The following is an 18,867-nucleotide window of genomic DNA, read 5'->3' on the forward strand; positions in this document are numbered from 1 at the left end:
CATATTTTATACGTTTATCTTACCTTTCATTAATTTATTAGGTTTAAATAATTGAATTTAATTATAATTTAATATTTTATTACAAATTGAAAATATTGAAGAACAATTGTACAAAAGTACAATTTTTTAGGATAATTCAAACTTTACCCAAATTAGAGGTAGCTTAACGGATAAATACAGACATATTTATTATGGCAGGATGCTTCATATTGAAAATTGTGTATTTTTAGACTATTTTGTAAATAAAGAGATATAATAAAATTAGGAAATATGATATAAATTTATTAATTGATTAGAAACTATTTTATAAATAATTCTTTCTCAAATAGAATTTTCCAATCTGTTAGGCAATCTTTATTATAGATAATTCCTTATTATAAGAGGATAAATTAATATGTACAAATAGATGAGCACTCTTAAGAGATCCATCATCTCATTCCAAACCTAAAAAGTTCTTCATAATCAAGGTTTCTTCTTCTACCATACGTAGTTAGACTATAGTTCTTCAACCCAACTGTAAGTCCGGATAGATAGAAATTTCTACTTTAAGGGTACTTTGTTTCTTGTTCTTACTTTTCTTATTTTTATTTTTACTTTTTATGAATGATTAATATTGATTAAATTGACGCTTTTTGTTTTACTACTATGAGTTTGTGATTTGTAATTGCCAATAAGTTAATTATTTTATAAGCTCATGATCAAGATTAAAATGATCAAATTTGAAGTTTGGTAAGACAAATTTCTATTCTAATAGTTAGGTTAAAATTTAAAATTCAACGAATGAAACATCCCTATATAATAAATTTTGAGAGAAACTAATTCAATTGGTTCTCTTAGAATTCGACTTGTTCCGCTATTTCCAGGAGAACAAATAATTATTTTGGAAGATTTGGACAAGTTGTTCCATTCTCTTAATTATACCACGAGAAAAATTGTAGTAGATGGATGAAGAGAAAATCTGTCTCAAATATTGACTGATTCATTAAAAAACATGTCTGTGTCAGAATCCACCGTGACCAAAATGTTAGTAGATGGATTGGAAGGAAATCCAGATGTGAAAGGAAGAGCAAACTAGTAAGTTTCACAAGAAACATCCTCTCAGAAATTAGCCGCATTATGCCACTATGATGATCACACTCAGACGCCGAGAAATTTGCTTCAGTTTTTGGGCAAAACAAAAGCAGCAACTTCATAATTTGGTCGGCGATAGAATGACTAATTTCACGTCAACATTATAATAATAATTTCATTTTGATTCACAATGAGTTTTATGGGCAAATCATTATTCAAATTTTCGACCTTCCCCTGGTTTTCTTACGCATCATATTGCGTGTGTAGACCGTAACTCGCTTATGCAATCGTCATGTAATGGGGCTGGGTTAAATTCTTGACTCGATCTTCTCTGTTTCTTGGGCCGTACTTCTTTCCATAGGATTTTCTTCTATATTTTTTTAGATTTTTAAACTTACCCAAGTTCATAAACTTCCCAAAATATAATTTTTTGTTTTTTTTGTTTTTTTTTTTAACGTAAAAAGGTTACAGGAAACTTCTGTACTGTAGCCTGTAGGTACCGGGCAAAGGATTTTCAATGGTAGGTGTCATTGAACTGGTCCTAGTTACTTACCACCACCACGATGATAATTTTCTTGGTCTTTCTTTATTAATTCTTCTCCCCGGAGATTTGATTCATCCCTCTACAGTTTCAGGAAGAGATATAAATACCCAAAAATCTGCTTTACAATCTCTGGACGGCTCTGGTTTTCGAGATCATTTGCAGGTAAAATTGAAGGCCCGAGATTCTTCGGATCCTCCTCCATCTCTTTTCTGTGCTTTTGCAGGTGAATCCGTTGACTTGGTGTGGTTTTATTCAGGTGAAGGAACGCTCCATTTTGCTCAATTCTGAAGGAATTTGTAGATTTTTGAGTGATGGGAGGGAGGAATTCTAAGGAGCCAAGTCGAAGAGAGTTCGATTCCTATGGGTATGACAATTCTGCAGCGTGGGATCAATTCAGTTATCCTCCACCATCGCCATACCCGCAGCAGTATCCATATACGCCATCCTCTGATTATGGGTCACAAACGCCTCAACCACAGAGGAGGCTGGACAGGAAATATTCAAGAATAGCAGACAACTACAGCTCCTTGGATGAGGTTAAATCTTTGTTCTGTCTTATGTCTGTAATTTTTGCTGTCTCTGTCAAAGGTGTTTAAGAGCTAGGTTGTTAGCTTTCAGGTTATGCCGGAAAAAGATCCATGAGCTACTTGCATTCTGATGATTCTCATTGGGCTGTAAATGGGAAGTAGTGGCTTTATTGCTTTGATTTTGACCTCTCCACTTTTGAAATAGGTGCAAGGATTGGTGTTGATTTGAGATTCTGTAATCAAAATAGTTTTATGATTGAGTTGAGGAGCAATTGCAGAGACTCTTTGAAATCAGTCGTTTGCCATGGGAAATTTGTCTACTAACTTTTGTGTCTTGTTTACCTTCTACTGCTGAAGTGCTCTGATAATACATATGAATATGGCTTCCTTTTGGTTGTTAACAATTGGGTTTTACAATAGGTGACTTCTGCTCTTGCGCAAGCTGGTCTCGAGTCATCTAATCTCATTGTGGGAATCGATTTCACGAAGAGCAATGAGTGGACAGGTCGGTTCTCATCTCGTAGTTTCTAGTTCAACACATTTGCTAGTCTTTTAGCATGCTGAACCCTCTTTCGACATAGGTTCGAGGTCGTTCAATCGACGTAGTTTACACCACATTGGGAATGGGCAGAACCCGTACGAACAGGCCATATCTATAATTGGACAGACACTATCGGTTTTCGATGAGGACAACTTGATTCCCTGTTTTGGATTTGGAGATGGTAATCGTATTCCAAGCGCTGTCTCGATTCTCGTCAAAATTTTATTTACCTGGGACTTGACAGTTGAACTGTGATCCTTGCAGCATCTACTCATGATCAAGATGTTTTTAGCTTTTACGAACATGACAGGACCTGTAATGGATTTGAGGAAGTTTTGCATCGGTACAGAGAAGTTGTTCCCAACTTACGACTTGCAGGTGATTGTTTTCCTGTTTCAGTTGAGGTGAACTGTGACCATTTGGCTTGCTCTAAACCTTGTTTTCTCCCTTCTTGCAGGGCCTACATCTTTTGCACCAATTGTTGAGATGGCCACGACAATAGTTGAGAAAACTGGTGGTCAGTACCATGTTTTGCTGATAATTGCCGATGGGCAGGTCAGTCCAGTTTTGAACTACCAAGTTGTTCAACATCCATATTTTTTTAGTAGGGAATTCAAACCTTCGACCTTTAGGAAGGTTACGGTTGAGTTATGCTTATGCTTAGGTTAACAACATTCATCTTACATCTTAGGAAGGACACTCCTTGGTTTTGTTTACTATTACCTCATTTGTTTGTTTTACCTTATTAGCATTCGTGTCTAAACAAATTCGCCCTCAAGACAGGTCACAAGAAGCGTTGACACACACCACGGTCAACTAAGTCCACAAGAACGGAAGACAATCGATGCTATTGTAAAGGCTAGGTAAATATCCCGCAGCTTCATCTCTGATTATCAAATTCCTCTTTCCTTAAACTCAAGTATAATTGCAGTGAGTATCCCTTGTCGATAATCTTGGTCGGAGTCGGAGATGGGCCTTGGGACATGATGAAGGAATTTGATGATAACATCCCAGCTCGAGCATTTGATAATTTTCAGGTTTTCAACAATTACTTCCATGCAGGGTAGATTTTTCACATTTCTTCACATTCAAAACTAGAAACATGTGTTGACTATTGGAGACTGTTTTTTGTCTGTAGTTTGTCAATTTCACTGAGATCATGTCAAAAAATGTAAACCCTTCTAGAAGGCAGACTGAATTTGCTCTGGCTGCCTTGATGGAGATTCCTTCCCAATACAAGGCGACTCTAGAGCTTGGCCTATTGGGGTATGCATCCACTCTTCATATTTGAGATTCAACTGCTTTCATTGTTGACTTACTCGATGTTTTCTCTTATCTCTTCTCGATGAAGCAGTCGACAAAGAGGGAGTTCGCCGGAGAGAGTTCCTCTTCCTCCTCCTCTGTATGGCGCGGCACCTTCTAATGGCTACTCGAGGACATCACACTCTAACAGTTTTCAGAGCAGGACACCTGCACATAGTAGAAATAACAAAGGAGTTGGCACAGCTCCATCTTCAAGTTCTCATTATGACAACCAGGTTTCTAACCTCTTTGTTGGTAGCCATTAAACTTTTACTTTTCCTGGTGGTCGGCTTGGCCCCATCTATCCTTCTATTTCAACTCCCTTGAATTTTTCACTACTTCACCTGTTATTTGGACCTCTTCTAATGTTTTATGATTGTAAAAATGGCTTGACCTTGCAGCTTTGCCCCATTTGTCTCACTAATCCAAAGGACATGGCTTTTGGTTGTGGGCATCAGGTAATCCAAAGCCTATAATTACCCTGGTTAACTAAACTCACTCTCCTTGTAGACTATTCACTGATTCTTCTGCGTCCTATTGAGCAGACATGTTGTGATTGCGGAGAAAATCTCGAGTTGTGCCCCATCTGCCGCAGCTTTATTCAGACTAGAATAAAGCTTTATTAGAAGTTTTGCCATGCAGTACCTAAGACTCCTGTATATCCTAGTTTTGCACCTTCAAAGCTTCATTGAAGCTCATGGTCTTGAAACAACTAGAAGGTATAGATTATTGTACCGTCTTGATTATGTTATGAAACTTATCCAGTTAAATGATAGTTTCGATTAACACCATTGTTGTTCTACAGGGGTTGTCTGTATATTTGGAGGATGTTTTCTCAGTCTGCCTCATCACAGACTAATTGTCCAGAATTATAAACTCAATAACATGTAAAGGGTTCGCAAAAGCTTCAGAGATGGAGATCGTGTCAATGTTATCATTCAGCTTGTTTTCTTTTTGAGGGTTTTTTTAGTGTGTGTACATCCTTGTACATATTGGTTTAAGTTGTTACAATTTTCATTATTAAGTTCTTACAATCTTCCAAACCTGTTTATCATGAACTAAGCAGAAGTTTTCTCCTTTATTAAAATTCATCATTTTCAATTTTCATTAAATAGAGTTATTATTCCTCGTTTACATGAACTTTAGAAAGTTCCCGGTTCTTACACCATATCCACAGTATACACTTCAAACAGGGCTGGATTTTAGTTCAACTTCTAATTTTTCTAAAGGCTTCATGTTGCTAGAAGAGGCCAAGGATTTAGAGAAATTAAAATGGAAGGAGAAATGGGAGAAATGGTTTTTTTTTCCTTTGTATTGAAGAATGTATATGTTATAAATGATACAACAAGGCTAAGTAGGCAGAGTTACATTCCCTCCACTAAACTAATAACAAAAAAAGTTCAGGAGAGGGGGGTTATCAGTAGAAATATGAATTACTTGAACGGCCGTATGATTCTTGGTGATCTGCGTCGGGCACCATTACATTTGACAACAAGGAACCCTGTAAGCTTCTTCCTTCTGGTTCTTGAAGGAACTTTCTATCTTCCAAATAGGATTCTATCATCAGGACGACCTGTTTCAATCCTTGGTTCTCCTTTGATTTGACTTTGAGGGCACTCAAGAAGTTGTCGGAGATGATGTTCAGAAGCTTCCTGAACTGAGATTTATATTTTCTGAACAATGCAAAGCCTGCTGTCTGTATGATACAAAAAGGGGGTCAAACCACGATATTTTACACTGCTCAGTAATTTAATGTCTACTCTACTTACTTGTAAGAATGCATTGAGTGCGGTTGCAGTATATATATTGGGAGGAACCGTATTTAGAAATCTTGCCAGCCACGCCCAGCCTTCCTCAAGACCATGTAAGTTCCGAACACCAGCTACTTCTGTCTGCCAAATTATGCATTCTTATAAGGTACTTTTGTTTCATAGAACGATGGACTTTTTTTTGTGGAGTGGTGTTCGAACTTTATAGGTCTTAATTGTTGAGCTGTGCTCAACTATAGTCTATAGGTATAACTAGATATTGAAAGTAAGTCCGATCGGCTTAATTATATAATGCTCTAAAATGATAAGTTGCAAAAAGTAAATATTTTGATACTTCCTGAGCCATAAGAAGGGACAAACCTGAATCAAGGCCCCATAAAGTTTCATGTATGGTTCTAGCCGCTTTAAATAATCCTTAATATTTTCCATCTTTCCATCATCCTCTCGAAATCCAATAGTTTTGTAATAAGACACTTTGGATTCGAAGGCGGCCTATGGCAATTATATGTGTTAAAATTAATACGATATGCAAGTGAGGAACCGCATAAATAAGAAAGAAATAAATATATTTAAAAAATAGTAAAAATAATAAAAATAAAAAGAGAGAGAGAGAGACAACATAAGTGTGCTAGGCCATTTGTACTAATCCAAAAGTGGCTTGAATTTTGAAATTAGCAATTTTCAATTAAATAGGTGGAACTTATCCATCTTAAAACCTGAGCAAGCTAAGGAGTAAGGAGCATTAATCTACTTGTATATTGGAATAAGATTACAACAGATAAAGCCAAATTATGCATAGCTCGATTAGCTAAGAGCTATATCCTTGACCAAAAGATCATAGGTTCTAATTCCCACCCTCACATGAATTAGAAAAAAAAACGGGTTAAAACAGATGAACTTATTTTCATTTGCAATAACATTATTTCCTTTCTAGTTAACATGTTCTAGACGCATGAAGCACAGATATTGTTCCAAACTAAGCCAGTAGCATATTCTGATACAGCACTTTATGCTGCAGGAGTCTAATGATTATAGAGACGAAACTGGTCAGGCAAAAAGGTCCACTAAAAGATATCTTTTCGTAGATAGTATTTAAAGAATTGCATTCAGAAAACATGTATTGATTCTTCTCTGAAACTTCCGGTCGTTCAAAAGTTAAGATTGAATCATGCAATGCCAAAAGTTTTTGGCAACATAAAATATCGTTGTCAATCAAGAGACTGTATTTCATTAAGAACGCAGGACACTGCCATCAAAGTGAGAAGACGGAAGAAGCGACACTGCAGGGTATAACCATATCAGGAACAGGAATGATTAAAGACAAGGACTGTCTGAGTTGACATAACTCACCTCTGAATATCCTGTGTGCTTCGGGACTGTGTAGATGCAAGCTCTATGGAACTCTGCAAGAAGGAGAACCATAGCGCTTGGGACCTGATTAAAAATAATTTGCTAGTATTAGCATACAATAGCTATTGCATTCAGTTTGTGTAAGAAAAGATATAATTATGGAAAAATCCACAACATAAACCATGCCTTATTGCATCTATATTTAGTAGACGACAATAAATTCAACAAATATAACCAATGCAGAGGGGTCCAACAAAGACAGTACTGTTAGAGATAAGCATAACTGTACAGAACCCATTCCTCAATTAATATGATGCTATTTCAAGTTATACTACAATATCAATATACTTGTTTGTAGCATGCACCATCATCACCCATGCCCCATATAGATTCGTAGATTTCAGTTTTGACCAGGCAGTAGTCCTGATATGAAGGTTGTACCGACATTTTTCCAGTAGAGGTTAGTTTTGAAATGCATCCGATGCAGGGAGTTATTTTGATATTGAAATATGGAATGATGCAATTATGAAAAAGAAAAAAAAAAAAACAACCCCCCACCCCCTCAGTTTAATATTTAAAGCTTGTAACTCAAACTAAGTGAAGGGTCCAATACCTGTGAGGTAACAAGAACAATAACATGACCGCATGCAAAAGGTGCATTATCTGAACTTTCACATTGAGAAACGACCTGAATATCAGAGCTATTAAAGTTAGAAGCTTCAAGCTCCTGTGCCCACTACAATATGAAAATTTTCAAGAACAAGATCCCAATTGCATAGAAAAGTAAAACAGGAAAACATTTTTGTAAATAAATTTGGCCATTGAGAAATGGAAGAGATAACCAAGGATGACAGTTCCTCAATAACATTTCATATCATTAATTCACAAGAAAAGAAAATAGTGGTCTAGTTACTACACATAGCATACCTATACCTATTTGAGTATATAAATTCAACATGCCTAACCACATTTAAATTAAAATATAACTAAAGAAACTACATTTTTTTATATAAATGCCAAACACAAAACCTTTCATCAGTGATATGATATTTTTAAAAATAGAAATCTACTAGGTGGCATAAATGATAAGTGAAAACCTTTCTTACCACCAGAATCCTAGAATGTTCCTAATCTCTATGTTAACTCAAAATAAGGGCTCCTGAACCGACAACTTTTTTTTTCAAGAAACTCATTATTATTTTGGTATGCAACTCCAATGCTTTGAACCCAAGATTTCAAGATTGAAATTTGAATGCAAGGAACTGCTATGTCCAAACATTTGGGCATAGCATAACCAACTACTTTACTACTATCATGTGTAACATAAAAGCAAGATGCACGATCAACTGGCTAATGAGATGGCATTACCTTCTTTGCAAATGCCGCAATGCTAATGGTTTGTGGACAATGCGGATCCATGAAAATCTTCAGAAGTTCACTAGCTTTTGTTCTGAATCAGATAGTGCATCACAACCAATCAATATGCTTTCCTCAATATTCTTTTTTAACAAGAAAAAAATATATGCTTTCCTCAATATTAGATACAGGTAGAAAAACACAAGTGACAAAAACTGTAACCTTACAACTATTTCAAATATTTTCTGAACGGGTTCCACTTAGAGAAACTAAAGCCCCATCTTATATTTCCATGATTGGTGGCTCTCGAATAAGTATAGTACAGATTTGAGACTCACAAGGGAAGGTAAGGTATGTTTAGAAATATTTTTGTATTAAAATACTAACATTGGCAGAAAACCCTTCACAATCCATAACAATAGTCAAGGTAAAACTAAACATTGTAGATTGTAATAACATCATGTAGCCTAGAAGAAAGAAGTGGAAATCTAACTTCAGCATCCTAAAATTGTAACCAACGAAATCTACAGACAACAGGAAGCCAGGGATTTGTAACTAAATAAATACTAACAAAGAAGCTTGCAAGTTGCAAAGAGAATAAATGCACATGAAAAACGTAAGTGCTAATCAAAACAATTTCAATTGCAAAAATGCTATACAACATACCTGACATTCTCTTTTGTCCCCCTTATTTGTCGAATTAACCTAGCGATATGCCTTTCATGGGAGCTAAAATCCTAATGAGAAGTAAAGATAGGTATTTAATATTACAATGATATCAGTATCCAAATAAGATATCAGATCACAGGTCTTAGAGAGAAAGATAGTCAATCATTAGAAATTTAAGTGCATAATGAAAAATTAAAATTTTCTCCCCATTTGATTTATAGTAATGACATCATTCTAAGATGAGTTTTTAAAAAAAGGCTGAGAGATACATTCAATCACATGGTAATCAATATTAACTATGATAAGCTAACTTAAGCAGTAAATTGCATTCAACGAATATCCATGCCTAGAATATCTGTTGCATATTGAACCAACAAAATAATAAGCTTTCAAAATATTTGTTAATGTCAAACCTTATTTGAACTCAATCTCAACGCTTGGTTTCCCTCCTCTACCTCCTTAAGTTTCTGTAGTCTCTCCTTCTCTAAAGTCAAAGCATTTTCTGAGGCTCTAATCATGCTACCTGACATGAGATTTGCCCAAAATTTTCATATTAGATGAAATCTTCAATCAAGAAAGATTGTAGACCATGCACAAAAAGACACATGCCTATCTATCTCCTGAGTAGAGAGAAATGCACGTGAAAGCATCAAAGATAGAATGGAAAAAAAAAATAGAAAGAGTTCAAAATTTTTAAATATATCAAATTTTTACAAAAGCAGAAAGCTATTATCACATTCATCCTGGAAATCACCTAGTGATTTTGACAAGTTTGTTCCACCTGGAGCAGGTCCTTTAGGTTGGCCGACTGAGTTTACTGGTTTGGTAGTTAGCAGGCTTTCGGTAGTTTCTTGCGTTTGTCCAACATCAACCTTTTTTAAGTTTTCAGCGGCTTCCCTTGCAGCTGCTTCTTGCATTGCTCTCCTCTCAGCTTCTATGGCAGCTTTCTTTGCCTCCTCAGCTCTGGCTTTTGCCTGCGCCTAGAAGGGAAGAGGTATGAGAGAGAGAGCCCTCATGTAGCAAGGTCCTGTAACTTCTTGTGTCCTAACAGATAGCTTTACTCAAAAAGTAAATGATGAAGTCTTTGATTATCAAGAACACAGCAAACTTAAACCATTGGGAAATGATCCTCATATTGTTTGGTTAGAACTTAAAGGAAAGTTGAATAGAGTTAGAATAGAACTGATTAGAAGCCAACAGCTGAAGAAACAATTGTTTTAATTTTTACCAGACGCCATCTATATGAGTAAAATGCTACACTTATGAAAAAAAACATGAAAAACCATTCATCGTTTTCAAATGGCTGACAACAAACCTCGGCTTCTGCTTTAGCCTTTTCTTGACGTTTTTTTTCTTCTAGAGCGGCCTTCTCCTTTCTTTTGGCTTCTTCAAAAGCCGCATCACTTCTTATTTTTCTTTCTTCTATTTGTGATATTAGTTCATGGTCCCGCTGAATATCAGTCAGGTACTTATCAAGGCCTTCTGCACTAAAAGCAGAGGTAAAGGATAAGCACCAGGTAAAATTTCAAGGTTAGCAGGGGCTTCTACACAATCATTCATAAGTAGGAAGATATAGAAAAGAAGCACAAAGAACAAATTAAAACCTTTTAAAAAGAAAATATATATATATAAATTGTAAATAAAAATCTAGTTGATTAGATTTGAGCATGGAGAAGCAAAAATTGCAAATTAAATGTTGGAATGGTTGAATACAATTCGGCTACTCTAAAGAATAAAAAAAACGTGGATATTTTTATTAAAAAGAGGAGAAATACTGGAAACACGTTATTGGACTTCCTTGCCCAAACATTTATTTTATTAAAGAAATACCTTCAACTTTATCACTTGAGTCACATAATTATACAAGGAATACATGGCATACTAATATTTTCTTATGAAGAGAATTTTGTGAAAGACTAAATAAATGTATAACGACAGTAAAAGTTTTGCTAAATTTGAATCAAGGATAATGATCAAACAAAAATAATAAAAAAGCATACATTTGACGTTGATATTGAGTATCAAGTCTCCGGTCAGCTTCTCGTCTTGCCTCATAGTATTTCTCAATTTGAGAAAATGCAACATTTGTCTTTTCATTTAACATTGTAAGCTCTGTCCCCACCCTTGTAAGTTGGTTTCTGATTTCCTCCTGTTTATAAACCAAATTAAAAAAGCATCAAAACAAAATGGAAGATTAGCTAGATATACATCTACATTGTTACTCTATTGGTGAAATAAAAAGTTCTTCACAGTTTCCACAATCATATAGTTTTAGTAAGACTAAACAAGAATAAAGTATAGCTATGACAGCATTCAAATTTAAATCCTACAATTAACAAGTTATTGTACCAAAAAAATGCCAGTTTAACTAACATCTCACATACATCCCATCTATAATATCTAAAATGCTGCAGTATATCATCTAAAACTCCAAGAAGTATCAAAGAATTTATTTAATATCAAATTGTTGCTTTACAAGACCTTCTCCCACAGAGAATCATGTACTCCACTAAATACCTTCATATTAAGCTGATGATCATGTGTTAGCTGAGCTACATAACTTTCCACTAAATCAACGTCCTCCATCAGATAGGCCCGTGCTCCAATAGATGATTCATTGTCAGAATCTTCACTATCACTAAAAGGCAAGCAAAAACATAAAAATTCATGGTAGAAAGTAAAAAATGTAATAATTTAAATAAAAATATAGCAGCAGATCGTAAATTTTGCAAATTACATGACAAAGAAAAGTTTAAAAACATGAACAAGTCCTTTAAAAGTTGAATAAAATCACACAAAGTATATTTTCTATACTAAATTTCAGATAGAAAAACATATACGGGGAAATTTTCATACAAATATTCATCAAATAAAACCAATTGTAACTTTAAAAGAAAAAAGAAAGACATAAGCGGCAGTACCTGAGAAAAATTTTATCACAATTGAAGTGGTTAACAACTGGACTTTGGTCATGAACATCTTCACCATCACTAAATATGTCTTGTAGTTCATCCTCATACACCCCCATTACAAAAGGCCTGGAGCTTCTCTCCACAGTTTTTGTGACAGAGAAATCTCTAAGAACATTGAAAACCAAAAATAATTGAACAAAGAAAAGTAGAAGCATGGACAAAATTCATTGTGTTTTTTCATATATAGAAAAATATGATACCGCGATGGTGTTTTAGTGAAAGGCGTTGAAGACGTCTTTAGCTTCTCTTCCAAGGAATTAAGTTCCACCCGCAAATCATCGAAGCTAAAATCAGGCTGTGGGTCAACTGTAACTTGTCCCACTCTAGAAGGACAGCGAAGGGTCAACTTCACAGGTCTCCTGAAATAAAACACAAACAAAAGAGCAATACAAGTGATAATCAGGATCCTGCCGAGAGAATGTTGTTCAAAATGACAAAATGACCAAGCTCCAGAATGTTGGCTAAGCATGTGCACAAAGTTGCTACGCCTACAACGCATCAAAATGGAAAAATAAAATCTGCTTCGAAATTTTTGCTCCAACCATAGAATCAACAGGAAAAATACACAATTACGATGTCAGAAATTGAGTGTGGAAGAATGTTGAACTTACATGGCTTTGAACTGCTGCAAGGACCAGGAGCAGAGTCTACGGGAGGGAGTGACGGCCCTGGCGTGGTGGATCGCGGTCGTGCTGTGCAGAGTAGAAAGAATCAGTCCCGGGGTATCGGAGCCGGAAGGGAGAAAGTAGGGGTGAATGTTGGTTCAGTTTAGAATATTGAACAAACCGAACCGTAATGAACAAACCGAATCGGTCAGTTCGGTATTCTCGGTTCATTTTCCATCCGCAGTCGGCACATGAACATAATCCAATCATAGTCTGAAACTTTAGTTAAGGGAGATGGGGATTCTATTTGAGAAATTATTGGGAGAAGCGGTGATAGCAATTTTATACCATTAAATTTACGAAATAGGTCAACTTGAACATGTCAAATAATAATAAATTTCTCTCTCAAGATTAATTATATTTTATTAATTAATCAATGGTATAAATTAAAGTTATTTTTCCAATATTTTTAATTACCTAGTAATAAATTTAAAATCAACTTATCTTCTAACATGAAAGGATTACTCATATTTAAATCTTTCAAATCATAGTGGATCTTAGCCAAAACAAAATCTTCTAAATCATAGTGGATCTTAGTCAAAACGAATTCCCCAACCTCACACACACGATATATTAAAAAACAAAAAAAAAAAAATTAAATTGAGTTAGAATTCTAATTTCAGTGTCAATTTCATTTGAACTAAATCAGAGTAAGTCTCAAGCTACCTAATTTTCTGCTTCTGGTCAACTTTTAGAAAGTAGAGTATTTACTAAAAGTCCTCTCCTGGTGTATGAAGTTTGGAGTATGAAGTTCCTTCCAATCCCAGGTAGAAAAATTAGCAGAGAAAAGAATGAGTGACTTGAAAGAGAGAAACTACACAATTTCAATTTCACCAAACTGGTAAAGCTTTAATTAATTATTGCCTTGGAAGTCTCTAGGCATGTAGCTTTCAAAGCCCTCGTCATTACTTCCCTTCCCCCCAAAGCCTCAAAATTGGCTCCCCCATTTTCCAATCATAAAATATTTCAAAATTGAGTTGAAGATGGAGAAGAAATTGAAACTGATCAAATAAAATTAGTAAAACTAAGAGCAGAGAAGATGGTGATCGTGAGGAGGGGGTTCATCTCCATCGCCTTTGTCGCCGCCGTGTGGCTCCACGCCGCGGGGCTGCCGCTGCACACCGATTCACGGTGGATCGTGGACGAAGGGGGCGACAGGGTGAAGCTAAGATGCGTGAATTGGGTGTCGCATTTGGAGGCGGTGGTGGCGGAGGGGCTTTCGAAGCAGCCGATTGAGGAGATCTCGAAGCGAATTGCATCGCTAGGGTTCAACTGCGTGAGGCTCACTTGGCCGCTCTTCTTAGCCACCAACGACTCGCTGGCCTCCCTCACCGTCCGGCAGTCGTTCCAGCGGCTGGGCCTGCCGGAATCCATCGCCGGAATCCAAGCCAACAACCCCTCCATCGTCGATCTTCCCCTGATAAAGGCGTTCCAGGCGGTGGTGGAGGGGCTGGGGGAGGCGGAGGTGATGGTGATATTGGACAATCACATAAGCAAGCCGGGGTGGTGCTGCAGCAATTTCGACGGAAATGGGTTCTTCGGGGATCAGTATTTCAACCCGGAGACGTGGATTAAGGGCCTCACTCGAATGGCCGCCATGTTTAACGGCGTGGCCCATGTTGTTGGTATGAGCCTCAGGAACGAGCTTCGAGGCCCAAAACAGAATGTTAACGATTGGTACAGGTAATTAGTTACAGTTCCACTTTCAATTCTCAACTCCAATTTAACATTTTTTTTTATTATTTAGCTAAAAATATATATATTTTTTTTCAATTAGTTACAGTTCTTAATTTAGAGACATGTCATTCCATTGCCTTTATTCTTCATGTTTTTTATTTAGCATAAGAGTGACTTGTCGTGTCTTTTACGTTACATTTGAGTTTGATTTGGATTATATTATTATTTTAATCTTTTTTTAATTTTTTTATTACACTTAAAAATATATATTTATTTAATGGTGTTTATATTGCCTTTTTAATCTATATATACTTGTTAGATTTATATGAATGATCACGGATTAAGATCAAAATTGACTATAAATAATTATTAATTGACATGTATTATATACTTTTGTTATATTTGTTTATTATGTATCTACGAATATATGATAGAAAGTAATTATTATATACTACATAATTCATTATCAAGATATCATTATCAAGATATATGTCTGACTTTTATGTTTATGTTATCTTCCATAAAAAGAAATTCAAATTTCTATTATCTCAAAAAATAGAAAAATATAAAAACTGAGTAGACTTTGAAAAGGAAAGTTTAGTACAAAACTTTCAAGAGGTTAAAAAATATTAACAAAACAGGCTTTAAGTCATCTTTTTTGTTACAAATTTTGGAGAATGATCGGATGCAAAATTTATTAAGAATTTGAGTTGAGAGACTTGAATTATGAACTCTGAGATTCATTACATATCATTGTTATGAATGGAATGGTGGAAGGTACATGCAAAGAGGAGCGGAGGCAGTTCATTCGGCAAACCCAGACGTTCTTGTAATTCTCTCAGGGCTCAACTACGACAAGGACTTGTCTTTCCTCAACAACCCGAACCAGCCCATGAACCTCACATTCACTGCAAAGTTAGTGTACGAGGTCCACTGGTACGGGTTTTCAGACGGCTCCTCGTGGGCATCCGGCAACCCCAATCAGGTGTGCGGAAGAGTGGTGAACAACCTCATGAAAATGTCTGGATTTTTGTTGGATCAAGGGATGCCTCTGTTTTTAAGTGAATTTGGAGTGGATCAAAGAGGCACTAATTTGAATGACAATAGGTATTTGAGTTGCTTCTTGGCCACTGCAGCTGAGCTTGACCTGGATTGGGCGCTATGGACACTCGTTGGGAGTTACTATTTGAGAGAAGGGGTTGTTGGATTGAATGAGTATTACGGGATTCTTGATTGGAATTGGTGTGGTGTTCGAAATTCGAGCTTCCTCCAGCGCATCTCCGCCCTTCAATCTTCCTTCCAAGGTAACTTAGAAGCTTAAATTACTAAATTAGGGTAATGATAAATTTAATCTTTTATAGATAGTTTAACGGAGTGGTATGAATTGCAGGACCAGGAATAACAGAAACAAGACCATACAAATTAATTTTCCACCCATCAACTGGGTTATGCGTGGTGAGAAAATCACTACTAGATCCTTTAAAATTAGGGCCCTGTGCCGAGTCGGACCCTTGGTACTACTCACCACAGAAGATTCTAACAATAAAAGGGACATATTTTTGCATCCAAGCAGAGGAAATGGGGAAGCAAGCCAAGATGGGAATAATATGCACACTCTCAAACTCAAGGTGGGACATGATTTCCGATTCAAAGATGCATATTTCCTCAAGGGCCAGCAATGGCTCCACTGTTTGCTTGGATGTGGATCCAACCACCAATGTTGTCGTGACCAATGCTTGCAAATGCTTGGCTCGGGACTCGGCGTGTGACCCGAGTAGCCAGTGGTTCAAGCTTGTTAATAGCACAAGAAGTTTGGGCACGGCAAGGTCGATGATCAGTGCAGTGGGTTCGACTTTGGCTGATGTTGTGCCCAATTTTATGGAGTTGGCTTATGGCAGTATCTGAAGCTTCAAGGAATTCTGGGGATATAGATTTACTTCATTTATGTAATTCGGTTCTGATTGAAAATAAAAAACAGGGAGAAAAAAAAACTTGCCCCCATGCAGGATCGAACTACAGACCTTCAGTTTACAAGACTGACGCTCTACCACTGAGCTATAGGGGCAATTTTGAAATTAGATACATAGTTTATTAACAAATAAAAATTAAAGAATTCATGAAATTTTACTCTTTAACACACGATGGGGAAATATGAAATGAGAATAAAATTATTATAATAAATGAATTTGAAGTCAATTCTTGATATATATCATGTTAAACTGCCACTGTACTAGAATACTAGAAAAACTTAAAATTAATTAATTAATCAGTCGAATCAAATCCTGTATATTTATTTATTTTTTTTAAAAATGAAAGTTGGTGGGTTAAATAGTAAAGTGGATGATTTTGTCAAGGAATTCATTAGAAAGAAAAAAGTAAATTAAAACAGAAAGGTGAATAATAAAAAAAAAAAAAACTATTATCATTTGGAGTCGAAAAGATTGAAGATTAAAGGCAATTATCAAAGATTTTGAATATAATAACAAAATTCAAAACTGAAAATCCATACTATTTTTTCAATACAATGAATGGGAGATGGTCCGACCAAATCCATACTAATTGGTGATGGAATTCAACAATTGCAACAAAATGAACAAATTAAATCTTCAATTCAACGCATTAATCCAAACAAATAGAGACAAAATAAAAGGAGGAAGTCAAAAAATAGGTTACTTTGGAAACCCCACCACTTACGGATTATTCCACTCTCCTGTGCTTTCTCCGTCCGTTCCGTTCCGTAGTTGTAAATAATACTTTCAAAACTGGCCGCCGGCTTTCTACAACTTTCACACAACACGCCCAAAACTGCCGCTTTCATAATCCATCCTTTTTTCTTTTCCTTTTTCTCCAAAGAAAAATAATTTAGCTATTTCTAGTGTCACACAAATTTCAGTGGGTTATGTGAACATCGAAACCAAGATTGAAATTTTTTTAAAAGACGTAGATAAAGAAAACATCTGTGAGATTGCTCTATCTAGCTAGTTATCCACATATTTTAATTTATGTTTAACTCTAGATTAAAAGAAATCACATGGTTAATTAGATGCCAACAAATGAATATATGTATTTTTAGTTTGCCAGTCGAATAAAATATAATTATATGAAAATGAAGAGAAATTTCAAGGCGTTGAGCAAGTTGGCAAGTTGGGTAAGGTTCCACCGAGGGTTTCTTTTTTGCATATTTTTTAGTCGGTGGGTGTTCGTCAAGCCCAACCTAAATTTCCTAATCAGAAAACAGACAACAAAAAATTCATTTTTCATTACTTAATTAATATTTCGAAACTTCTAGTAGGAATATTCATCTGGCATAATGTCATTCAAATCTCTATATATTGTATATTATAATAATTAATTTGACCCAAATTGAATCATTTCCTCCTATAATTAGTCAACAATTTTTGTTTAGTCCAAGTTGGTTCTGTTAGAGTTCCTATTAGTCAACTCTATTAACTTAACCCCAAAATAATAAATCATTTAAAATGCTTAATCAAATTCATGTCACCCAATAATCCACAGTCTATATGCATGCATGAACATGTTACCCAAACTTTCTTTTTTTTTTTGTCTTTTAATGTTTATTTGCAAATGGTGATATATTTTATTTTTTATATACCAAAAAAATTATTTATATCGTCCCATATTAGCTCTAAGATATGAACCACACTTAAAAGTAATTGCTTGAAATTAAATGAGAGTGACATATGATACAGGAATTAGTAATTATTTTTAATTGTTCAGAATTGATGTCATGTGTCGTACTATAACAGAAGCTCGTTTGACTATTACAACGTCGTTCTCTAAAGATATATGTATAGTAATTAGTAATTAACTTATTTTTTAGTTCAACATCATCCGGGAGTGGAGATTCATCCACAACCTTTTTAATTAAAGATATATTTCTTAACTAAATTAAGTTAGGTTTTGATTAGACAAATATTTATTTCTAAACTACATGTTAGCAGTGCGAGGGGAGGCATGTAGATCCATGCAAGCATGTGGCCAAGGCCAAGATTGATAATTAATTAGGGGCTTTTAAGTTTCCTTGGTGTTGTGAATTAAGCAGTAATCAAATGAAACATGAATATATAATTAATTTATGGAGGCTTCCCGCTTACCCTTGCTAATTAATAACTGATTAACTAATTAGTATTAATAAAGATCATCAATCAATGGGGCGATGCTTAAAAGCTGACAACATATTTAATTACATGGATATATAAAGAGAGAGATGTTGAAAGCTAGCTAGACTACAAAATCCACTTTCTCCAATGGATTGATTAATTATTAATTATTTATTTAATCATTAGTTAGTAGTTTAATTGAAGTTTTAGGATGCTCGATCAACACTCAACAAGCAAATTAAGTTGGTGGTAAATTAGGAAGTTCCTCCTCATCACATGATCTACAGTTAATTATACAGTGAA

At 35.4% G+C, this 18,867-nt stretch overlaps 3 protein-coding genes and 1 non-coding gene across 10 annotated transcripts; 2 read left to right on the forward strand and 2 right to left on the reverse strand.

The window, feature by feature from the left end:
- The first annotated feature begins 1,618 nt into the window (after nucleotides 1-1,618).
- Nucleotides 1,619-5,097, forward strand: LOC111019656 (E3 ubiquitin-protein ligase RGLG2). The gene is made up of 13 exons (XM_022296059.2): nucleotides 1,619-1,777; nucleotides 1,872-2,151; nucleotides 2,563-2,647; nucleotides 2,724-2,864; nucleotides 2,948-3,061; nucleotides 3,141-3,238; nucleotides 3,467-3,546; nucleotides 3,615-3,720; nucleotides 3,822-3,949; nucleotides 4,038-4,221; nucleotides 4,387-4,443; nucleotides 4,531-4,704; nucleotides 4,791-5,097. The coding sequence occupies exons 2-12, from the start codon at nucleotides 1,927-1,929 to the stop codon at nucleotides 4,609-4,611; spliced, it is 1,299 nt and encodes a 432-aa protein (XP_022151751.1). The 5' UTR covers nucleotides 1,619-1,777; nucleotides 1,872-1,926; the 3' UTR covers nucleotides 4,612-4,704; nucleotides 4,791-5,097.
- Nucleotides 5,098-5,270: 173 nt separating this feature from the next.
- GLE1 (nucleoporin GLE1-like protein) lies at nucleotides 5,271-13,421 on the reverse strand. 7 transcript variants are annotated; one of them, XM_088117039.1, is made up of 16 exons: nucleotides 12,888-13,419; nucleotides 12,713-12,793; nucleotides 12,302-12,589; nucleotides 12,051-12,206; nucleotides 11,647-11,767; nucleotides 11,130-11,278; nucleotides 10,445-10,616; nucleotides 9,884-10,103; nucleotides 9,543-9,652; nucleotides 9,127-9,197; nucleotides 8,473-8,554; nucleotides 7,718-7,792; nucleotides 7,105-7,188; nucleotides 6,115-6,246; nucleotides 5,755-5,877; nucleotides 5,271-5,681 (listed from the first exon to the last, which is right to left on the reverse strand). In XM_088117039.1, exons 1-16 carry the CDS (start codon nucleotides 12,974-12,976, stop codon nucleotides 5,403-5,405), a joined length of 2,232 nt encoding a protein of 743 aa, XP_087973165.1. In that variant the 5' UTR covers nucleotides 12,977-13,419; the 3' UTR covers nucleotides 5,271-5,402. The 7 variants fall into 7 exon arrangements, with proteins under 7 accessions (XP_087973165.1, XP_087973166.1, XP_087973164.1 ...); XM_088117040.1 differs by having other exon boundaries at nucleotides 9,911-10,109; XM_088117038.1 differs by having other exon boundaries at nucleotides 9,884-10,109; nucleotides 12,888-13,418.
- A 12-nt stretch (nucleotides 13,422-13,433) lies between these two features.
- Nucleotides 13,434-16,525, forward strand: LOC111019655 (glycosyl hydrolase 5 family protein). The gene is made up of 3 exons (XM_022296055.2): nucleotides 13,434-14,449; nucleotides 15,221-15,747; nucleotides 15,834-16,525. The coding sequence occupies exons 1-3, from the start codon at nucleotides 13,806-13,808 to the stop codon at nucleotides 16,346-16,348; spliced, it is 1,686 nt and encodes a 561-aa protein (XP_022151747.1). The 5' UTR covers nucleotides 13,434-13,805; the 3' UTR covers nucleotides 16,349-16,525.
- TRNAT-UGU (transfer RNA threonine (anticodon UGU)) lies at nucleotides 16,437-16,508 on the reverse strand. Its single transcript has one exon. It is a non-coding gene; the product is annotated as a tRNA-Thr (tRNA).
- Nucleotides 16,526-18,867: the final 2,342 nt, after the last annotated feature.

Source organism: Momordica charantia, assembly GCF_013281855.1.
Source record: "Momordica charantia cultivar OHB3-1 chromosome 9 unlocalized genomic scaffold, Mcharantia_2.0 BLBB01000009.1, whole genome shotgun sequence".
In the NCBI taxonomy this organism is placed as follows: domain Eukaryota; kingdom Viridiplantae; phylum Streptophyta; class Magnoliopsida; order Cucurbitales; family Cucurbitaceae; genus Momordica; species Momordica charantia.

Excerpts from the sequence above, each read along its gene's own strand:
- LOC111019656 (XM_022296059.2), top strand. The coding sequence starts at position 1,927 with ATGGGAGGGAGGAATTCTAAGGAGCCAAGTCGAAGAGAGTTCGATTCC. Across the intron at positions 2,648-2,723 it reads GAAGAGCAATGAGTGGACAG|GTTCGAGGTCGTTCAATCGA; the intron begins GTCGGTTCTCAT and ends CTTTCGACATAG. Across the intron at positions 4,444-4,530 it reads CTTTTGGTTGTGGGCATCAG|ACATGTTGTGATTGCGGAGA; the intron begins GTAATCCAAAGC and ends CCTATTGAGCAG.
- GLE1 (XM_088117038.1), bottom strand. The coding sequence starts at position 12,976 with ATGATTGGATTATGTTCATGTGCCGACTGCGGATGGAAAATGAACCGA. Across the intron at positions 10,110-10,444 it reads AGGCTAAAGCAGAAGCCGAG|GCGCAGGCAAAAGCCAGAGC; the intron begins GTTTGTTGTCAG and ends CTTCCCTTCTAG. Across the intron at positions 9,653-9,883 it reads AAACTTGTCAAAATCACTAG|GTAGCATGATTAGAGCCTCA; the intron begins GTGATTTCCAGG and ends ATCTCATGTCAG.
- LOC111019655 (XM_022296055.2), top strand. The coding sequence starts at position 13,806 with ATGGTGATCGTGAGGAGGGGGTTCATCTCCATCGCCTTTGTCGCCGCC. Across the intron at positions 14,450-15,220 it reads AATGTTAACGATTGGTACAG|GTACATGCAAAGAGGAGCGG; the intron begins GTAATTAGTTAC and ends GAATGGTGGAAG. Across the intron at positions 15,748-15,833 it reads CCTTCAATCTTCCTTCCAAG|GACCAGGAATAACAGAAACA; the intron begins GTAACTTAGAAG and ends TATGAATTGCAG.